This window comes from Neolamprologus multifasciatus, chromosome 3 (assembly GCF_963576455.1).
Source record: "Neolamprologus multifasciatus chromosome 3, fNeoMul1.2, whole genome shotgun sequence".
Taxonomy (NCBI): Eukaryota; Metazoa; Chordata; class Actinopteri; order Cichliformes; family Cichlidae; genus Neolamprologus; species Neolamprologus multifasciatus.
Window position 1 is genome coordinate 12413341 of NC_140441.1, and position 22013 is coordinate 12435353.

The following is a 22013-nucleotide window of genomic DNA, read 5'->3' on the forward strand; positions in this document are numbered from 1 at the left end:
TTAATAATTTCATTGTTGATTTTAATTAATAATATGTGGTTACATTGTAATGCAGTTTAAATAAATCTTCATTAACTCACCAGTGACTGCAGTAATGCTGACTCCACTGCTTCTGACGTTCTCAAACACAGAGTAGAGAGTGAATGTGTATTGAGTTCCAGCAGTGAGAGATGAGACTGTGTGATTTACTGGTCCATTTCCAGCTGGTGCACTGATGTTTGTCTCTGTACCATTAAACTGGAGAAGAAAGCTGACATTGTTGTTGACTTTATTCCACTGCAGGGTGATGCTGGTTTCATTTTGTCCTGATGATTTAAAGTCTTCGGGATTTCGAAGAGCTGAAAGACAGTAGGCAAGTGAGTTGATCGGCACATTGCATCTGTTGTTTCAGTTACCGTCTAGAATGAGAACATATGATTTTAAACACTTTTTAAATGAGGGTGGACCCACCACACACCTCTTTCTTCCTGTGTAATTAGTAGCAGAGGGCCATAATGAAACTGTGCGCTATCTGTTTCTCAAGATTACTATTTTTCAGGTTGCTGCTGAATATGTCATTATAAATTTGTTTTTTTAAATCTAGATTTTTAAATCTATTTTTAAATCTTTTTTAAATCTAGATTAAAATTCCAGTTTAATCTACCCTAATTAATATTCACATTTCATAAATGATGACCACAGACAGTATAAAAAACTAAAATCCAATCAAATCGTGATCATGACAGAGTGGCCCAAGCTAATTAAAATGACTCTTGTCTTCCACCTTTTTTTGACACCAGCATCATCATGGTGGCTTCAGTTGTGAGATCCATATGCTTATTGGTAACATTCAAACAGTGCTGATTTACTGCCTGTGCATGCAACATTGGATAACCAGATGGGTGCTATTTCTTGTCCAAGTAGTGCCTTTTGTAGTGCTGAGTGTACCCAGACATCACCTGAGCATCCATCACATCCCATTAATAATCACACACTGTCCCCCTGTTACGTCCGTCTGCAGCCTCTAATCTCCTCAGTTTGTTCAGCTGGTGCTAATTGGCCACACCTAGTCAGGTGTTGATAAAAGCATACCTGAGGCAGGCTTTCAGGAAGCATCACTAGCCGTGCCTTGGTGGTACCAGCCATGTTAGCCAACCTGCTATCCATTTTAGGATTAAAACCTCTTCTCACTTACAATCTGGTATTTGTCTCCTTTTTTTATGTTGCAGCTTTTGAGCCGGGTCGTAACACCCCCACTGTCCACTGTGGAAGATCTTCACCCTATCAGAGCAGAAGCTATTTTCTCCATTAACTAGACGGATCTCTCCCTCACCTGTTGTGCTGCTGCTCATTGCTGTTGTAGCAGTGATGTTGACCTGAGTAGCTGGAGATGTTGTGGTTGAAGGAATTCCAGGGTCTGTTCCATTCACCTCTATTTACAGTTAAAAATAAATACAAGTACTGCATTCATGCTGGAGCCATTGTTGTGAACAGGTGAATTTAAGGAAAACATGATAAATAAGAATTTGATCAAGTGTAGTAATAGTTAAAAGTATAATAATACCTGCACAGTATGCAAGATAGCACGTGACTGGCTTCTGAAGTTTGTAGACATAGTAGTTTCCATAGCAGAGTTTGACTTGGATGGTGTGTGAGGTAAACAAGCAGCAGCTACCACTCCACGTATTGCACACAATGCGATTCACAATTTCACCAGCCTGTGTGGGATGAGGTTGTGTTATCCACAAAGGTGCATGGGTCCCACACCTGTTTGAGTCTATGCACCTCTCTGGAATACGAGCACTGGATTGCCCGAGAAACAGGCGATACCAGCCTTGCCAGTCAATATTACGATCGCAGTGTAGGTTCTGAATGTTTGTATTATTTGTTGACCGCCAATCATTATTCAGAGCAGTATAGTTCTGACAGGGGTCAAAGCATTGGAAATTCATGCAGTCCACACCTGCAGGACAAACAAGCACTTTGTATTACAAGCCAAATCATCTTTATTGATACAGCACTGTATTCTACGCCAGCCCGTTCTCACTCCCGAGGCGTAACATGCCGACGTTTTGTCACGTCCCGCGGCGTTCCTGAGGAACGCAAAAGGAGACCTTCGGTGTTCTTATGGTACGCGGCGGGTTATGGCTGAAATCCAGTGCAATGACGCTCCTGCAGTAATAGACGTTCCAGCCCTGTATTCCAGCCCTAAACCTAACCTTATCCCTAGCCCTAACCATAACCTTTTTCCTGATCTTAACCAAGACTTTAATGATGTTAAATAGCGTGTTTCTAAGAGATTTGAAGAAAAAGAGCGAACATGTGTAGATTGAGTCCATACGGTTCTCATATTTCCTCATTTTTCCGAGGTCGTCATTTAGGAACGTGGTGGGTAGCCGAAAACGTAATATGTTGACGATTTGTCACCTAGCGTAAAATGTTACGGTTTGGGAGTGAGAACGTGTTGCAGCCGCTTGAGGTACTTTGCTAACTATCACATAAACACTCAGACCCTGGTGGATGCATTGAAGATAAGTTTGTGGTTTTATTCAGTTGGTAATGGCTGACTTTCTGTTGGGTTAAAAGCCTGGGCACAGGAGAAAATCTTTTGCACATCTTTGATATTATACATGTGTATCAAATTCTGATATTCTTTTTCTTTGTGCAAAATGTAATTTGATTTTGAGCATTGCATTTTGTCAAATTCATTTCATAAATACAAGATGAAAGTCATATACAGACTGCTGCACCAAAAAGTGATTTTATCCCTCACTGTGCACACTAGGTGGTGTTGGAGAAAACCCAGCATCATGTGGCTGTATATCTTGTGTGGAACCCACAATGCAAATCTAGTGTATATTTGATGATGTTTAGTACCAAATAGTGATTGTCTGTTGTCGGTACATGGATATAATTCATTCTTGGGACATTACATGAAGCTAAATTTTTTTATATTTTATAGATGTGGATGAAACATACTGCGGGGGTTGCTTCATTTAAATATGGCAAGTGGGGCATTTTGCCACATGCACAAGTAAGAAATTTAATATATTTTATTGAGAGATCACTTTGAAGAACTGCTCACAATTTATTGAGACAGAGAAATTAATGTATTCAGCAATTAGACCGATGACCAATTATGGCAGAAAAGAATCCCGGTGATGATAAGATTTGGGACAAACACCCCAAGTCTAGATGGTGGTGGTGAAGAAGATGACTGAAGCTTGAATAGAGCTCCGGCTGAGATGGAGAATGGGAGGAGGTGGGTTGCATGAAAGAGAATGACAGATTTAAACCAGGACAAACTGGGTGAGAAGATGATTGGACTAGAGTAATGTCAGTATTGAGACTGACATCGTGACAAAGCAGTAGTCGTGTAAATAACAGAAAAGCAGATGAATACTGAGGAAAGAAGGTAGATGAGTGATTACAGATCTTCCTTACTGAACTTACACATAAGCTTCATAAGTTTTCATCATGACTGAGGTGAGTCTAATTTCGCAACTTTGCAAGCCCCTCAGCAACTCCCTGCAACAGCTCATGGTGAAATGAACTGTCACAGTTTTCACACAAAAGAATCATCAAGGTCTAAGTTTATTCAGACCACTTTTCATGTCAATTTGGTCAACCTGTGAGGAGGAGTATGTCAAAGTATAAAACACAACATTACCTGTTCCCACTAGGTGGTGCTCTAAGTAGCCCATACTATTGTATACAGATGTGGTCAAGTCAGGACTGTTATCAGTTTGGAGCATGCAATACATATACTTTACAAGAATTTCATGGTTCTTGGGGACACATCAATATTCACCGTGTTGACAGGGTCATCCTTTGATAAAAACTCATCGTTTTCACAGCACAGTTTCACCAACTCTGTAAGGCCTTCCTGATCAAATTTTAGACAGCTCTGGACACCCTGATTGGATGTATGTGTCTGTATGTGTATGACTATTGTTGAGCTCAGACCAGCACTCTTGTCAGTTGTGTCAGATGTTTGATTCAGAAAACAAACTGATATTATTAAAATGCGTATTCAATTCCAGTATCAGTAGATAAGAGGAAACCCATTCCTGGCATCTTAAATCAACACTGCTCCACGTTAGAAGAAAAAAAAGTGCCATTAAAAAAAATTCATTTTTTGCCATTTTAAAGAAAATTTTGACTCCATGTTACTGCTGCTAGAGCTGGTTCTAAAAGCTTTTTACGGTGTTTGTACTTTGTTTTAGTCTTTTGTGAAATAAATAATGAAACCGTGGCATGTCATGTGTTCATTTCAGGTTGTATTTAATTAGTTTAATCAAAATTTTAGACCTGCTAAGAACTGATCCTCCTGATATTATGTTTAAAACGTCTCAAATTCCAGCTTTAGTTTTAAGTTAAGGTAAAATACCTCTAACAATAACTCTCCTACTTTCAAGATATTAAAAAATATTTAAGTTCTTGTAGTCTGAATTTAATTGGAGCGTTTCCTTAAAAATAGGTAATGTCAACAGAAAAGGCATTCTGCTATTTCTAAACCACCTTTCTTGTTTTTATAAATCATATGGAATACATGAGCTGTAGTAAAAGCTTCATTTCACACTGGTATACTCAAAAGCAGAGGCATCTTTGTTAATACAATAACTCACCAATGACTGCAGTAGTGCTGACTCCACTGCTTCTGACGTTCTCAAACACAGAGTAGAGAGTGAATGTGTATTTAGTTCCAGCAGTGAGAGATGAGACTGTGTGAGTTACTGGTCCATTTCCAGCTGGTGCACTGATGCTTGTCTCTGTCCCATTAAACTGGAGAACAAAGCTGACATTGTTGTTGACTTTATTCCACTGCAGAGTGATGCTGGTTTCAGTTTGTGCAATTGGCATGAAGCTGTCTGTATTTAGAGGAGCTGAGAAAGAAAATAATTCATAGTAAGTTCAGTCAGTAACAGTTCAGCATCTTTAAGACCAAAATTGTCGCTGGCTTCATGACTCAGAAAATTGTCCTAATACCAGTCATTTATATCAAATCAACTATTTAAAGATGGAGGTTTTACATTAGTTTATCTTTTTCAAACATTTCCCAGTTGCAGCTTCAAACAGCAGATGCTACTTTTTAAGTTTGGGCTTCTTTAAGGTTTTAAAAGATTCAAAAAATGTATCTTCCAAACTCTGATTTTATCATGTCCTTTGAAAAATGAGAACTGAAAAAAAACCAACTACATTTATTTAAATATCCTCACCTCAGAAGAAAACATACTAAGATGAGTGAGTGATATGTTTTTTATTGATTAGCATTCAAATATCTCAGTGAAGACAGAACAAAGATTTACCACAAAGCAAGAAAGCATGAGACAAGGCTAATCAAAAGGTATTGGCTGAAGCATTTGCTTATTACGCCAACCCTTTTAACAAAAGATCTTTTAGCATGCAGCTCCTGTACACAGGGCTCGAAGCAAATAATAAAATTCAATTCAATTCAATTCAATTTCATTTATATAGCGCCAAATCACAACAAATGTCGCCTCAAGGCGCTTCATAGATACAGAGAAAAGCCCAACAATCATATGACCCCCTATGAGCAAGCACTTTGGCGACAGTGGGAAGGAAAAACTCCCTTTTAACAGGAAGAAACCTCCGGCAGAACCAGGCTCAGGGAGGGGCGGCCATCTGCTGCGACCGGTTGGGGTGAGAGAAGGCAAACAAAGCAAAAACAAAACAAACAAACAAACAAACAAGAAAAAAACAAAAAAACCCAAAAAACTTTCCACCTTAGTAAGTAACTACATCAAAGCAAAAGAATCAAGAGGTTTTTTTGTTTTTTGTTTTTGTTTTTTTTCTGCTCTTTTCATTCTTGATATATATATTTTTCTAATACTCTATTTTTAAACATATTTTTAAACAAGGAAAATGAACTACACCTTTTTAAATCACTGTCATAACTATTCCACAGGTTAACTCCTCTAATAGAAACACATCTCTGCTTTATATTTGTCCTTATCTTGTTTTTTTTAAAGAAATCTGTTCCCCTTAAGTCATATTGACTCTCTCTGACTTTGAACAGCTTCTGAGTACTGGGGCAAAGCAAGTTATTTTGTGCTTTATACATTATCTGTGCCATTTTATATTCAACTAAATCATAAAATTTCAGGGTATTCAGATTAATAAACAAAATGTTAGTTGGTTCTATATAGTTTGATTGGTTTATAATTCTTATAGCTCTTTTTTGCAACTTGAAAATAGGAAGAGTGTTCGTTTTATATGCATTACCCCATATCTCCAGACAGTAAGTCATATATGGAAGCAACAGAGTACAATAGAGTGTGTATAATGATTTTTTGTTCAGGACATGCTTTGTTTTATAGAGAATAGCAATGGTTTTTGACATTTTTGTTTTCACATGGTTTATATGAGACTTCCAACTCAGCTTATCATCAATTATCACTCCAAGAAATTTATTTTCGTACACTCTTTCAATTTCAATTCCATTAACCCTGATTTTAGATACATTTTTCATTTGTCTAGTGCCAAAAATAATCAATTTTGTTTTCTTTATATTTAATGATAACTTATTTACATCAAACCAGTTTTTTAATATATTTAACTCCTTTTCCGCTGTAGTCAGAAGCTGTTCTAGGTTTTTACCTGAGCAATACAGAGTGGTATCATCAGCAAACAATACACATTTTAACAGTTTGGAAATGCTACATATGTCATTTATGTATAATATAAATAATTTAGGGCCCAGCACGGAGCCCTGAGGAACACCACAAGTTACCTTCAACTGCTTAGATTTTACATTATTGAATTCGACATATTGATATCTGTCATCCAGGTAACTTTTCATCCACTTGTATGCTAACCCTCTTATGCCATATCTCTCTAGTTTATTCATTAATATAGAATGATCAATCGTATCAAACGCCTTTTTTAAGTCTATAAAAACACCAACAGTATATTCCTTATTATCTATAGCATTAGATATCCCTTCTACAAGTTCCATCACTGCCATCGAAGTGGACCTTTTCACTCTAAAGCCATATTGGTTATCACTTAGGAGATTATGCTTCTCAATATATTTATCAAGTCTATTAACAAATAACTTTTCTAAAATTTTTGAGAACTGTGGGAGCAGTGATATTGGCCTATAATTGGTAAACTGACTTCTCTCTCCGTTTTTATGGATTGGAATAACTTTTGCTATTTTCATTTGTGAGGGAAATACACCAGTTTGAAAGGACAGATTACAAATGTATGCGAAAGGTTGCACTATATATTCTATAATACTTTTAACTAATATCATGTCAATACCAAAACAGTCAGTGGACTTTTTATTTTTAAATGTCTTCACAATGTTAATTATTTCTCTATGAGTTACAACACCAATAAACATGGAGGACACATTCTGAGTAATATGTTTATTTAGGTCGTTATTATTTCTTGACTCTGGAATTTCTTTTGCTAAATTAAAGCCAACATTTACAAAGAAATCATTAAATTCATTTGCAATGTCTTTAGTTTTATCAAGCACAATATCTTTATCTTTTTTAAAATAATCTGGATAATTCTTATTTTTTGAGCCCTTTTTGATTATACTATTTAATATCCTCCATGTTTCTTGTGTGTTACTTCTACTTTGCTCCAATAATTTGTGGTAATATTCTTTCTTACTTGTTCTTATAATATTTACTAATCTATTTTTATATAACTTGTACTTTATTTCAGCATCTTTTGTCCTCTGTTTTATGAATCTCTTATATAGATTATTTTTCTTTTTACATGCATCTTCTATCCCTTTTGTGATCCATGGCTTATTTGATCTGTGATGCTTTCTAGTGATTTTCATTAAAGGACAATGTTTTTCATATAGTGAAATTACAGTTGATAAGAATGCATCATATGCACTATTTGAATCTTCATTTGCAAAAACCTCATTCCAATTGTGTTCCTTTAAGTCCACCTGGAGGGCAGCAATGGCTCTTGTTGTTCTAAGTCGTATCATATCAAATATTTGATTCTTTTGTTTAGTTTTAATCCCAAAATAATTTTGAAAAATTGCAAAAACAGGAAGATGATCGCTTATATCAGTTATAAGAAGTCCACCTACTATTTCATGGTCAATTTTATTTGTGAATATATTATCTATCAATGTAGCTGTATCAATTGTTATTCTACTTGGTTTTATAATTACAGGGAAAAGGGAGTTACTATACATTGTATTTATGAAATCTGTTGTTTTCTGATGTCCATTTGGGTTTAGCAAATCTATATTAAAATCACCACAAATTATTTGCACTTTTTTATCATTTAGGTTGCTAAACATAGCAGCAAGTTTTTCATTGAATGTCTCAAGGCATGAACCTGGTGTCCTATAGATGCAACTTATAATTATATTGTTAGCTTTTTCAACATGGATTTCAATAGTGACACATTCCAATACGTTATCTATGGTGCTTGACATACATTCAATCAGACTACATTTCAAAACTTTATCTACATATAAGGCAACACCGCCTCCTTTTTTATTCACCCTGTTCATTGTAAATAATTCGTATCCTTCCAGTCCCATTTCACTAATTTTCTCATTATCGAGCCATGTTTCTGATATTGCAATTATATTAAACTTTTTTAACTTACTTAAACATTCTGTAATTTTAGAAAATTTTTTATACAGGCTTCTACTATTGAAATGTATGACCGACAATGCATTTGCCATTTTAATATTCATATTGAATTGGTCATCTGTATAGTACTCACAAGTATTATTGGTGTTATTGTAGAAGTGGGTATCTGGGTCAATGTTACTTTCAGGGTCATGCATGTTGTGCTCTGCATAGTTAAACGTTTTGAAGTTCGTTTTCTCAGCGTGTGTGGCAAAATAACCACCTTGACAGTCCTTTTCATAATCAAATTCTTCCTCTTCAATATCTCTGAATGGAAACCTATAATCTGTGTCCAAACTTGTCATTTATGTGTTTTTGTTTTTGTTGTTGTTTTTTGAGCCGTAAGGCCAGAAACACTTTCCATACCCATTGTTCATTATCCAATCGTCACTTTTCCAATAGATTCCAGAGCAGATTCCTGATTATTTATATTGCTCTATATAAAAGCAATATATATATAAAGATAACACAATTCACTAATTTAAGTCAGTAATTTAAACTCCCACAAACACCAGTAGAAATGTTATCATCTCTATATATCCTGCTCAGCAGAGAGTGCACATTATAAAATGAATACATGGAATGAAGAGTTGGAAACTAAAATTGCAGAAGAGGACTTGAAAGCAGTCTGAGCTACACATCTTACTCTGAAGAAACACTTCACACAAACACTCTATAGTTGGTTAATCTGAACATATATAACTCCTAGCAAGTTAATAAAGATATGCCAGACACAATTTCACTGGGTATGGCAATGTACGAAGATAGAATACCTCTAGAAAAACATGATATATTGTTGGATTTGTTCTTGACAGGAAAAAAATAAAGATTTTCAGAAGTTGTTTGGATGTGAACATGAAAATAATAATGTAAAATATAGATATATATTTTTAATTTCTCTTTTCTTTCTGCTGTTTTTATTGTTTTCTTGATGAGAAGTTTGCTAAGTTGATGGATGCATTTTACCTGCACTGTCAATTAGACCCGAGCCACCAGTATTATAAGACTGTTTTGTTATAAAGTATGATCATGACTGCTGGTAAAAAAAAAGAGTACACTTCTTGACATTGATCTGTGCAATGTCACGTAAATATTTCCACATAATATCAACTGTGTAAAAATTCCCCGCTCGCCCCTGTGGGGAGTCCATTCTTCAAGCACGGGTCCTCTACCAGAGGCCTGGAAGCTTGAGGATCCTGCACAGTATCTTAGCTGTTCCTAGGACTGTGTTCTTCTGGACAGAGATGTCCAATGTTTTTCCTGGCATCTGCTGGAGCCACTGGCCTAGCTTGGGAGTCACTGCACCTAGTGCTCTGGTTACCACTGGGACCACCGTTACCTTCACTTCCACATCTTCTCAAGCTCTTCTCTGAGCCCTTAGTATTTCTCAAGCTTCCTTCTTCCTGATGTTGCTGTCATTCAGAGTCGCTACATCTATGTCTGCCTGCCTACCACCACTACGACCAGTTGGTTAGCCACCACCATTTTGTCCGTCTGTATCTGGAAGTCCCACAGGATCTTAGCTCTGTCATTCTCCACCACCCTTGGGGGCATCCTGCTGGGATCTGCTGGAGCCACTCGCTCCAGCAGATCCCGGGAACAACATCAGAGATCTCTGTCCAGAAGAGCGCAGTCTTAGGAACAGCTAAGATACTGCGCAGGACCCTCAAGCTCCCAGGCCTCTGGTAAAGGACCCGAGCTTGAAGGATTGACCGCCCACAGGGGCGAGTGGGGAATTTTTATTTATCTATATCTATGTCTATTTATATCTATATCTATATCTATATCTCAAGGGCGTAGATTTGGCATGGACGGAAGGGACGTGTCCCCACCAATATCCAGCTATTATTGAATTGCCCCCACCAATAATTTGATCTCTTCGAGTAAAGAAAAACAAACCCGATAGTAAGAAAAAAACGATCTGTCAACGTCTCATTCACCCAGCGGAGCAGAAAGAGTTAAATTACGTTCTCTACTGGAGTCCTACGTCATGTGACAAATATGGCCAATGTGATTGGTGGCTGTGCCTTCCAGGGAGCTCTGTTTAGTTTTAGCAGCGGCAAGCCTGCGCTGCGAGGAACTGCAAGGAGGAGAGGAGGATGGCAGCAAGTATTTTTCAAAGAAACCTGTAATTCACTTAAAGTCAAGTTCACTCCTAAAATGTGTCCGTCATAATAACGTTACAGACTATGCTAGGTTTTGGCCCACATCAGTCTAAAATTGTATGTAACCATGAATAAAGTGTTTTGGAAACTAACTGCACAACAGGCAGCAGTATTAGTTCTCTCAGTCTCAGAGCAGCATTTCTAATTTTGATTGAAACTGTCAGAGAAAACGGCAGCCTCGAGCAAGCCAGGATATTAGTTTACAGAGGCTGTTAGAATTATATGTCTAACGTTAAATGTTGGTGACACAGAAATTTCATCCTAATGGCACTGACATAGGTCATAGTCATGAATAGTCATGATTTTACAAATATTCCACCTTGTAGTGCAGTTTGCACAACTTGTTTTAAAAATGCACTCACCCTACAAACATTACTGACGAGTCAAGATCTGCACAAATTGACAGAAACACTGAAGCAGCTACCCATTTTATTCCTATTGTCATGTTTGTCCTATTTGTCAGGTGACAGAAGAACCAACACAAAGCTCAGAGAGCAATGGTGATACAAGATCACAGGTGAAATTGGATGATGACTTGGTGGTTTGTGACTGTATTTGAAGCACATGTGTGACTGCATGTATTTGGATTGTCTCACTGTTATTTATCAGGTGAAAGAGGCAGCTCTGCCATGTTGTAGCTCGGACAGAGGTGAAGAGGCGAGGCCACATGTGACTGACTGATGATTTGGTGCTATAGATTAACTAGTATTTATTATCATGACAATTGTTAGGCTGCTGATGTAAATTGATTCATTAGTGTATATTTGACAAAGAATCTGAATTGACATGTCTCACTTTTTATATGGAATATGGCTGAAGTAAACTAAAGCCTAAAATACTTAGTCAGTCATTTGTTTAATAGTAATTTAACATTATATAATTCACATATAAAACTATGAATTGTAATTTTAAAAAAGCATGTAGAATAGCATATGTAGGCAAGTATATTTCTCCTTTCTTTTAATCAGGAAGCAAAGACAAAAAGGAAAAAAATAAGAAACAGGGTTCGGTGGTTGAATCATCTGTCCCCACCAATTCCAAAACCAAATCTACGCCCTTGAATCTCAGGTAAATATTTTCACATACCGTCTACTGTTTCATATATATATATATATATATATATATATATATATATATATATATATATATATATATATAAACACACACATATATAAGAAGATATTATAATGGGAGATACAGTAAGCAAGAAATGTAGTATCATACCAGTGACTGCAGTAATGCTGACTCCACTGCTTCTGACGTTCTCAAACACAGAGTAGAGAGTGAATGTGTATTGAGTTCCAGCAGTGAGAGATGAGACTGTGTGATTTACTGGTCCATTTCCAGCTGGTGCACTGATGTTTGTCGTTCTACCATTAAACTGGAGAATAAAGCCGACATTGTTGCTGATCTTATTCCACTGCAGAGCGATGCTGCTCTCAGTTTGTCCTGTTAGTCTGAACATCACTGTAAATGAAAGAAACAACAAAAACTGTTTTGCCAGTGTTTGTGAAATCCTTAGCTTTGTTTGGTGCCATTTTAACAAAGCCCAATAATCACTTTACAGATACTGTTTTTAAAATTACATCAGTAGATTTGCACTGTATTTAGCTGGCATGCAAACTGTGAAGAACTGTATATTCTAATATAGTATATAATATTAAAATGATTGTGTCTGCTTTTGTTTCATGTACAAAATATAAATATAAACATCTTTTTCACTGGCAATTTTATCTTACAGGACTACTTGTTCCCAAACCAAAAGTACTGGTTTGACCATGAGAATTCAGTAGCAAACTGGTGCATGGTAAACTATGAGGTGCCGTAAAGGACATTATTCCTGGAACGCTCTCTCACACACTACTGAAACGCTCTCTCACACACTACTGAAACGCTCTCACACACACTACTGAAAAACGCTCACACACACACTACTGAAAAGCTCTCTCACACACTACTGAAATTTTAGCTCTCACACACACTACTGAAACGCTCTCACACACACTACTGAAACGCTCAGCTCTCACACACACTACTGAAACGCTCAGCTCTCACACACACTACTGAAATTTTAGCTCTCACACACACTACTGAAAAACCAAGGCATTTCAGTTGAACAGGAAGGCGTTTCAGTTTAACAGGAAGTTGTTTCCTGACAAGGAAACTGAAGGAAAAAGTGGTAGATTTCAAACAAACCACTACACAGATGTCTACTCAGCAACCTGCTAGTAGCCTAAGTGAAGCAGCTGCATTACTTAACAATATATTAGCCTCAGCATAAGTCAAAATTTCCAATAGCAGAAGACGGGCATTATCCTGGTTAATTTTTTTGGCATATGTGCTTTTTGTCTTTTTTAACAAAGAAGAAATATCTTAAAATCATTAATAAAACCAGGGAGAGAAGGCTTAGCGTTCCTCCATTTAGCACAATGGATATGATATTTACTCAAAAGTATGATGATGTTAATAATGTCTGAGACACCCATTGCTAGATGATCCATATAAAAATAAATTATGATGTAATTCAAATAGTGGCACATCATTAATATTTAGGGAAATCCAATTTTTTAAGTCACACCAAATGCATTGTGTGATAGGGCATAGAAAAAAAAAAGATGTTCTAGGGTTTCATTTTCATCAGTACAAAAAGAACACTGATCCACCTCAAAGCCAAATTTCTTTTTTTAGAAATTCTGCCACAGGATTAATTTTGTTTATTACTTTAAAGTGTGTTTCTTTTACTTTAGGTAGAATAGGCTATTTCATAAATTGTTAGCATGCTTTATCCAGTGTATATGAAATAACTAAATTGGAACCATGCAATGTAACCATTCTGTCGTAACTATGAAATACTTTGTCTTTGAAGAAACTACTAATAAATGTATTATTGCATTTTTATCAAACAGCTGACATTGCCCTAGCAATAAATTTGGGAGCACTGATGAGAAATTATTGTATATCATAAAGTTTTTAATCAAATGAAGCAGAGGCAGTGGGACCAGTTTACAAAATTTGTTATATTCTCTTTGAGAACAGTTTAGACAATATTTTTCTGAAATGTCTGTGTAACTTAGAATGACATCGTTATCATCCAACAAATCTTTTTGTTTAAACCAGTCACTCTTGAAAATTGATTTTTGATGAAGTGTTATTACCCTATTATTCCATAAGGTTGAATTATGGTGAGAAGTTGTGGGTAAATCTCATTTTGCAAAATGCAAAGTCTGTTTTGGAAAGTTTGATCGGGATTTTATTTACCTCAAAATCACACTTCAAAATAAACTCTAATCCTCCTATTTTGTTAAACAAGGATCATGGGATATGAAGTAGAGTCAGGCTGTGACAGACAAGATTTTAACCACTTAATTCTAAGGGTACCAACCATAAATTCAAATTCTGGAGTTTTGATACCACCTTTATTGTATTCCTTCACAAGCTGAGATCTTTCAATGTAATGGGTTTTATTCCTCCACAAAAATTTGAAAATAACTAGCTTTATTAATGTTTTTGGAGGAGATATATAGAGAGTGACAAGGATAAATCAATTTGGAGATGCCTTCAGCTTTAGATAGGATGTTTCTGCCAAAAATAGCGAGGTCTCTGATTAACCAGTGGCTAAGTGATTTCTTCATCTCCATGATACAGTTAGAAATATTGGTGTCTTTTCTGCTAATTGGGTTTTTTTTTTTTTTTTTAAGATATTATCAGCCCTATATATTTAACTTTAGATTCAACTCTAACCAAAGCTATTGAGGAGTCAGAGCTTGTATGAATCGGGAGTAGTTCACAGTTTTTGATACTGAGAGATAAACGAGAAGCTTTAGAGAAAATTTAGTTTTCTCTACCACATATTTATCTATCAAAAAAATAGATGTATCATCTGCAAATTGACTTATTTTGAAGGCTTTATTAAAAATGTATATTCCTTGTATGTCGTTAGAATTTTTGATTAACAGTGTTAACAACTGAGTTGCCAATATAAAAAAATTAGGGGAAACAGGACATACTTGCCGAATTCTGTGTTGCACCTTGAATCCATTCCTGGAATCAAGGGAAGGATTCAAGGGCTGCTTCACTTAGGCTACAAGCACAGCCGTCCCCAACCCGCAGGTCCTGGACCAGTACCGGTCTGTGAGTCGTTTGGTACCAGGTCGGGTTTAAAAATTTATGGTTTTCAGGGTATTTATCGTTTTTCTATTTTTATATAGTTTATATTGTTAACTATATAACATACTGGGCCTTTTCCCGTGTGTTATGAATAAATCTTCTTTTTTTGGGTAGCGGTACTGGTTTTATTTTATTGTGTTTATCAAAGACACCTTAAAGTAGTGTGTGTGAAAGCGTTCCAGTAGTGTGTGTGAGAGCTAAAGTTTCAGTAGTGTGTGTGTGTGAGAGCTAAAGTTTCAGTAGTGTGTGTGAGAGCATTTCAGTAGTGTGTGTGAGAGCTAAAGTTTCAGTTGTGTGTGTGTGTGAGAGCTAAAGTTTCAGTAGTGTGTGTGTGTGAGAGCTAAAGTTTCAGTAGTGTGTGTGTGTGAGAGCTAAAGTTTCAGTAGTGTGTGTGAGAGCGTTTCAGTAATAATGTCCCTTACAGCACCTCATAGTAAACTGCCTTAACTCAAAAATGAATATCTATTCAGTATATGAGAGTAGAAATTGGATCTATTACTTGTAGTAAAACAGATGGATGGAAAGTTGTTAGAGCACAATTCATCCGACCATCGTCCTGAGTCACTGAAATCTGCAGCAACACACTGCTCATTTCCAGAGTCTGGTTGCCTAGTGGCCCAGTATTGAAACAGAGAGTCACTCCCATCAGACCACACCTTTTGCCGATACAGACCGATCCACACAAAAACTCCATTTGCTAGGACTGTGATCTTTTGATTTTCTTTCTGATTCCGTATACTGCAAGAAGAAGAGTCGGATTTTTAAAGCAGAAGTAAAACAACCGATACTTCAACATGCAACACATTTTCCAATGTGTTATTAGAACTTATTTAAATAATTTTGAAATAAAGTGCATTTAATGGCTCTTTCAAGATTTGGTGTCAACCAGCAACAAACAGGGGAACACACATTTTTGTGTAGTATATTTTCATTATTTTCTATTACCTTAAAAAATAAAAAAAAGACTAAAACAAAAGTAGGCAACCAACTAATCAGCTAATGGCCCTGACATAATAAACAGAAAAGCCTTCTTTAGTTGATACTATACCTGGCTAGATCAACGTAATTATTCCTGCAGAAACTCTGAGCATCAGTCCAATTTACAGCAATGTCAACCTTAACAAAGGATGCTTCACCATTTATTGTACCTGCAAATATACAGAAATAATGAACCAGTAGACTGATAGGTTGGACTTGCCGATTATATATTTTCAATAAAATGTGTGTGGAGTTCAGGAAATGAAAAGGAAGAGCTAATAGTAGATTTATGATCTAGACTGAATAGGTCAAAATGTTTGAGGAGAAATATTTGACACATTGTTAATTCTTACTCCATGTAAACTCACCATTATAGCACACAAAGAAGTAGTTATTGCCACAATAACGATCATCCCATTCACCATTATATGGACTCCCACTTAAAAGTGCCACACAGTACTGTTGCTGTCCATTAAAATTGTTGGGCGAACCAGGGTACCAGTTTCTAAATGCTGCCTCTCCAACACCATAGAAGCTGCTGTCATTTAGGGACCATCTCCAACTGTTTTGCAGGTCATCATGGAGACCTATCCATGCCTTGCCTGTTTAAAAAGATGCAGTTTGCTGTTTTCTGTATTCCTCTAAGGATTCTCAAGAATTTGGTTGTTGTCAACTTATTGTGAATGTATATATATTTACAGTTTGTTATGTATTATTTTTACTTCCAATATTAAACACTCACCTGTGTTTGGTGCAATGCTTGTGACAGCATAAAGATCAGCTGTGTTTTCTATGGTTGCCAGGTCAGTGAAGACATTTCTGCAGTGACTCTGTGCATCTGCCCATGTCTTTGAGGTGCTCACAAAGTAGTACTGACGAGTCTGACAAAAGGCAACACTAACCAGTGCTCCTGAAATAAGGCATTATTAAATTATGTAGCATTATGAATTATGTAGAATTTATATGTTATTTAACAAAATTATATAAAAGGGAATATGAATCAGATATATTATTAGAAATATTACTTCATGGTTTCACAAAGTGTCTTAATCAATGATATGATTTTTGTGTTTCACCATAAATCTATATCATGAAAATACCTCCTTCAATACCGTGTCACTGACTTTACTTTTACATACCTGTGTTATATAACATTAGTGAATGCTGCACTAAACCTAGACTAAACAGCACTGAATTTAAAATCTAAAGCTGAGAAAATTTGTCCTCTGTAGGCTTAGCTAGAGCTAGCTTCAGTTTCAGGCTCATAAAAACCATCGAACAGGTTTACATAACTGTGGGGAAGTACACCTCAGACAGCATTCATAACTGATTGAAATCTGTATTGTATTTGAATCAATTTAGTTCTTTTTGTCATAGTTATAAGAAAAATCGAAAATTATGACTACAGCAACAAATCCAGATGTCCTCTAGAGCAGTGGTCCCCAACCTTTTTTGTACCATGGACCGATTTGTGTCCGACAATACTTTCATGGACCGACTTTTAAGGTGTCGTGTCTAAATAAAACATTAATAAATAAAACCAGTAGCGGTACAAAAAAAAGAACATTTATTCATAACATACGGGAAAGACCCAGGGAAACCAATTTTACGATAGAAATGATAAAAAAAAAAAGATTAAAAACCCTGAAAACCATAAATTTCACACCCGAGCCTCAACTCACAACCCAAGCCACGGCCCGGTACCAAATGACTCACGGACCAGTATCAGTCTGTGGCCCAGTGGTTGAGGACTGCTGCTCAAGAATACATTTACAACTGATGGATACAGCTTCTTTTTTTTTTTTTCAAGCTGACCACTCTGTTGCAGTAACATTTTATCTAGAAACACATGTATGTATGTAGGATTAAAGGAAGACTTTTGACCTGTAATGATTTTTTAAATAGAAAAAGAGGCACCAACCTGTGAATACCAGGATGATCAGTCTATAATCCATAAGTCCAAACTATGAAAAAAGTGATAATGTTAAACTGTTTAATGTAAAATAAATATATCTTTGCTACTATAAATATAACATATGTATGGATGTGCAGATGTGGAAAAAGATCCTTAGAAAACATTCCAGTTAAATATGTTGGATATATAAATTGTTCTTACCGATTCTTAGAAAAAAAAAATACTCCAAGTGCCCCTTAGGATACATTGAGCATGACAATGTCAGGGTTTATTAGTGCTTAACTTCTGCTGTGACTGTTTAAAGATTATCCTTGTGGGTGTAGCTAAGCCTAAAGGAAGTAAAACAGATTCTTCTGTGACAAATCATTTGACAAAACTATCAGGAAGTAAAATCTAAACTTAGCTTGAATGTGATAGCAGCAACATGTCTCAACAAAGTTTGCGTGTGAGCAACAAAAGGCTGAAAAATTAGGTGATACAAAAAAAAAGCAGGAGGAACAACGAAGCAGGATAATTGGCAACAGGTCGAAAACATGACTGGGTATAAAAAGAGCATATTAGAAATGTAGGGAAGCAAAGATGGACAGTCACGAATAGTTCACCATGCCATCCACAAATGCAGGTTAAAGCTTTATCATTCTGAAAAAAAAAAAGCCATGTGTGAATATGATGCACAAACACTGCTATCTTCTTTGAGCCTTATTTAAAATTGAAGCAAAGTGGAAAACTGCTCTGTGGTCAGACAAATAAAAATTTAAAAACATAGACTCCACATTCTCTGAACTAAAGAGGAGAGAGTCCGTTCAGCTGTTTCAGCTTTTTATCCATGCCCAGTTCAAAAGCCTGCACGTCTGACTATATGGCAGATTCAGGGCAGATTAGCTGCTTGTTGACATTGCCAGTAAACCTTGTTAACTGAGCTACTGTGGCTGTATATCAAAGACTATAATATAAGATGGCTCTATAAGAAAAAATATTCAGGACAAGTACAACAACCTGGTTGTACAGCAGAAACTACAGAATATAGAAAAGATTAGGAAAAGTCTGATGCCACAGCAGGCTATATTCACAAAAGCAAAATAAAAAAGCTGGAGTGAAAGAAAGTTTTTTTTGCTTGGCCCTAAAAAACTTAGGAACATGGTGTTTAACCAGATGCTTACTCTAAATTGCATTACCTTGGCCTCCAGTAACACTGTGAGGAATGTTGGGGTCATTTTTGACCAAGATATATCATTCAGTGTGCATATTAAACAAATACGTAGGACTGCTTCTTTGTATTTGCACAATATCTCAAAAATTAGAAACGTGTTGTATCATTCTGGTGCTGAAAAATGAATTCATTAGTTATTTATTAGTTCTAGACTGGACTAACTACCCATTATTATCCAGTTGTTCTCAAAACTCCCTGAAATATCTTTGGGTGACCGCAAAATGCTGCAGTGAGTACTGTCAGGTCATGTCTCTGTGATTTTTCATGGGCATTCTGGCAATATTTTTCTTCAGGATAAATATTTTTTTAATATACAACGTGCAGAATGGTGACGTGCAGTAACTTCAGTGGAAGGAACTACAAGGAACTGCTTAAAAAAGGATTACAGCTTATGTGGGGAAAAAGGCTTATTCTCTTAGTATTGCATTGGCCATTTTTTAAACCGAGGGCAGTTTTATAGTCAATCCTGATTAACTAAACTCAAGATCTTGGCTCAAAAAAATCTATAATCTGTAAATCATTAGTAATAATTAAATATCAACCTGCCAACGTTTCACCTCGTCACCTGCTCCTTTTAGTGTTTTGAGTGCTGTTCTTTAAGGAAATAAAGCATTTGCTGGGGTTTTCCCTAGCTAATGCTTTATGCTAGTTGCATAACTCCTCACTCCTCATAACATTTCTTTTACTTTGCCAGCTAGACATATTTACTAATTAAAACAACACAATTTGCTCAGTCACAATATTCATATCGGTTTGACGTACGTATTTTTGTATTTATAGTTTATAATCTGATGCGACGCGATAAACGTGTCTAACGTTGTGTGTTACTAGGAACAAACCGGCATGTTATATATTTTCTCTTTTGGACACCATATTGATCAAAGCGACTGCATGAAAACTAAAAACTTGACTTTTTGCCTGCAAACAGAGTTAGAGGGCATCTGCTCCTGTCAGAGTGTATCTAGAAGACTTTCTTAGATTATTACTCCTTGTTAAGTGGGAAGTCTGAGGTAAATTATTTAACTAAACGTATACTACGGTATTTATAGTCTTGGTCTTATAAGCCTGGCTACTACTGTAAACCATCTTTTCCTCAAAGAACAAACAGATCCAACAGCCAGGACAACCTATTAAATCCTTTGTAATAGTGGCTAGAGATTGATGACATACTTGCAGTGAACACAAAACCAATAAAACAGCAATAATATTTAACTCAGTTCATATTTTTAATTGTTTAAAAAGGTTTCTTTTGATAGTGAAGGCTCCTGACCCCTTGGATAAAAGAAATTATGTATTTTATATGGAAAATTACAAAAACATAATACCCATTGCTTCTAAAATGTTATTGTCTAAAATGTTAGTCATAATAAAGATAATATGGACAGCGTAGTAATTTTCACATCTACTTTAAAGTTGCTTTTCTGTCCACAGCAACTTTCAAATAGTAGTGAAAACTCATCTGAAACAGATCTGATCTTACAGCCAATTAATTGTCTTTATCTTGTCTGGCATGTTTGTACTTGTTTTGTTAACACAGCTGCAGCTTAAGTGAACATACCTGACAACTATCTGGGCAAACAACATTCTTTAGCATATTAAAAGTGGCTGTCCTGACAAATTATGGTTATCATTATGGTTATCTTAGTGTATTCATACCTTGAGAGTTTAAAAAAAAAAAAAAAAATCAGATGTTAACATTATGCTTACTGGTACAGTGCAGGGTTTGAAGATGAGCCAGGAGGCATTCAGGCCAAACAGGGAATTAATTTCTGCATGATGCATGCAAAATTAACCTGGTAAAGGGGAATAAGCTTCATCTATTTAGCAGCAAAGAATGCCATGAAGATGTTTTAAACTGCCAAGCAGTAAACAGAATAGGGTAACAGTGATTGCATGCTGGTTGTCCTCTGAGACACTTCAGCACACAATCATAAACAGATGCTTACATTAGATAGAAACATTTGGCTCTATTTTACTAATTTAGATTGAAGTACACTTGCACCTGCCATAAAAATAAGGAATAATAATAATAACACTGAGAAAAAGTCATTAGCTTTGCATGTACAGTAACTCCATAGTACTTCTCTATTCTTACCCCTACTATGGGAGCAGCACTGGTGTAATTAAATGTATTTCCAGCAAGAGGTGCTCTAAGTCAAATGTATATATTAGCTCATTTATTCACAGTATAAGCATCATACAAAACAATTTAGAAACATACTGCAGTACCAATATCACGATAGTTTTCACAACAATTTCCACACTTTTCAAGCATCTGTAGAGCAGTTAAACATCGAATATGCCACCACACCCACAAGCTTAGTAAGTCAGTAATCCAGGAAGTATTGTGCATGAGAAAAATACCACATGCGACGAATGTAACTGTGGATGTGTATTAGGTTGGTCATTGAGTTATCCACAAACACACACACACCTCATTCCCCTTTCTTATCAAGGGACCATTGCGCCTGTGCGCCCGGACACTGGAAGAGACGGCTGGGAGATGCTGCCTTCATGTTTTCGGGAAATTTGTAAACCTATTTATCCAGAGGGAGCAGAAGTACAGAAATTCTGAACTTAAGTAGAAGTACAGGTACTTGTGTTAAAAAAATATACTCAGGTTCCAAAATGAACTCAAAGTAAGAAAGTAAAGGTAGCTCCTTTAAGAAAATTCCTGCCATCTTTTTTATGCAAAGTTAACTGAACCTTCTGATACATGAATGCAATAATAAAATAATAGATTGAAAATACTAACTTTATGTTCGTCTGAATTTTAATTCCAATGAATGCACTCAGCTTTAACTGGGTAGTAGAACAGAAAAGGAAGATTAATTAAAAATATATCTCTATTTTACATTGCCTACATTGTAAATGGTGACCTTTGCCTCCAAACAGGAAAAATAGTAATGAAGAAGTTTGGATTCAGCAGGCGGGGGGTGTGGGCAAAATAATCACGTCTC

General features: G+C 36.1%; 1 protein-coding gene across 1 annotated transcript in view; it reads right to left on the bottom strand.

The window, feature by feature from the left end:
* LOC146521636 (uncharacterized) overlaps positions 1-18194 on the bottom strand; it is a 39365-nt gene extending 21171 nt beyond the window's left edge. The window contains exons 1-11 of the mRNA XM_085154100.1: positions 18045-18194; positions 17850-17892; positions 16671-16838; positions 16297-16530; positions 15999-16098; positions 15450-15688; positions 12008-12250; positions 4608-4865; positions 1544-1942; positions 1313-1411; positions 81-338 (exon numbers count right to left, since the gene is read on the bottom strand). Coding sequence (XP_085010226.1) covers positions 81-338; positions 1313-1411; positions 1544-1942; positions 4608-4865; positions 12008-12250; positions 15450-15688; positions 15999-16098; positions 16297-16530; positions 16671-16838; positions 17850-17883 — 2032 coding nt within the window. The 5' untranslated portion in view covers positions 17884-17892; positions 18045-18194. The remainder of the gene's footprint in view (positions 1-80; positions 339-1312; positions 1412-1543; positions 1943-4607; positions 4866-12007; positions 12251-15449; positions 15689-15998; positions 16099-16296; positions 16531-16670; positions 16839-17849; positions 17893-18044) is intronic.
* Between the last annotated feature and the right edge of the window lie 3819 nt (positions 18195-22013).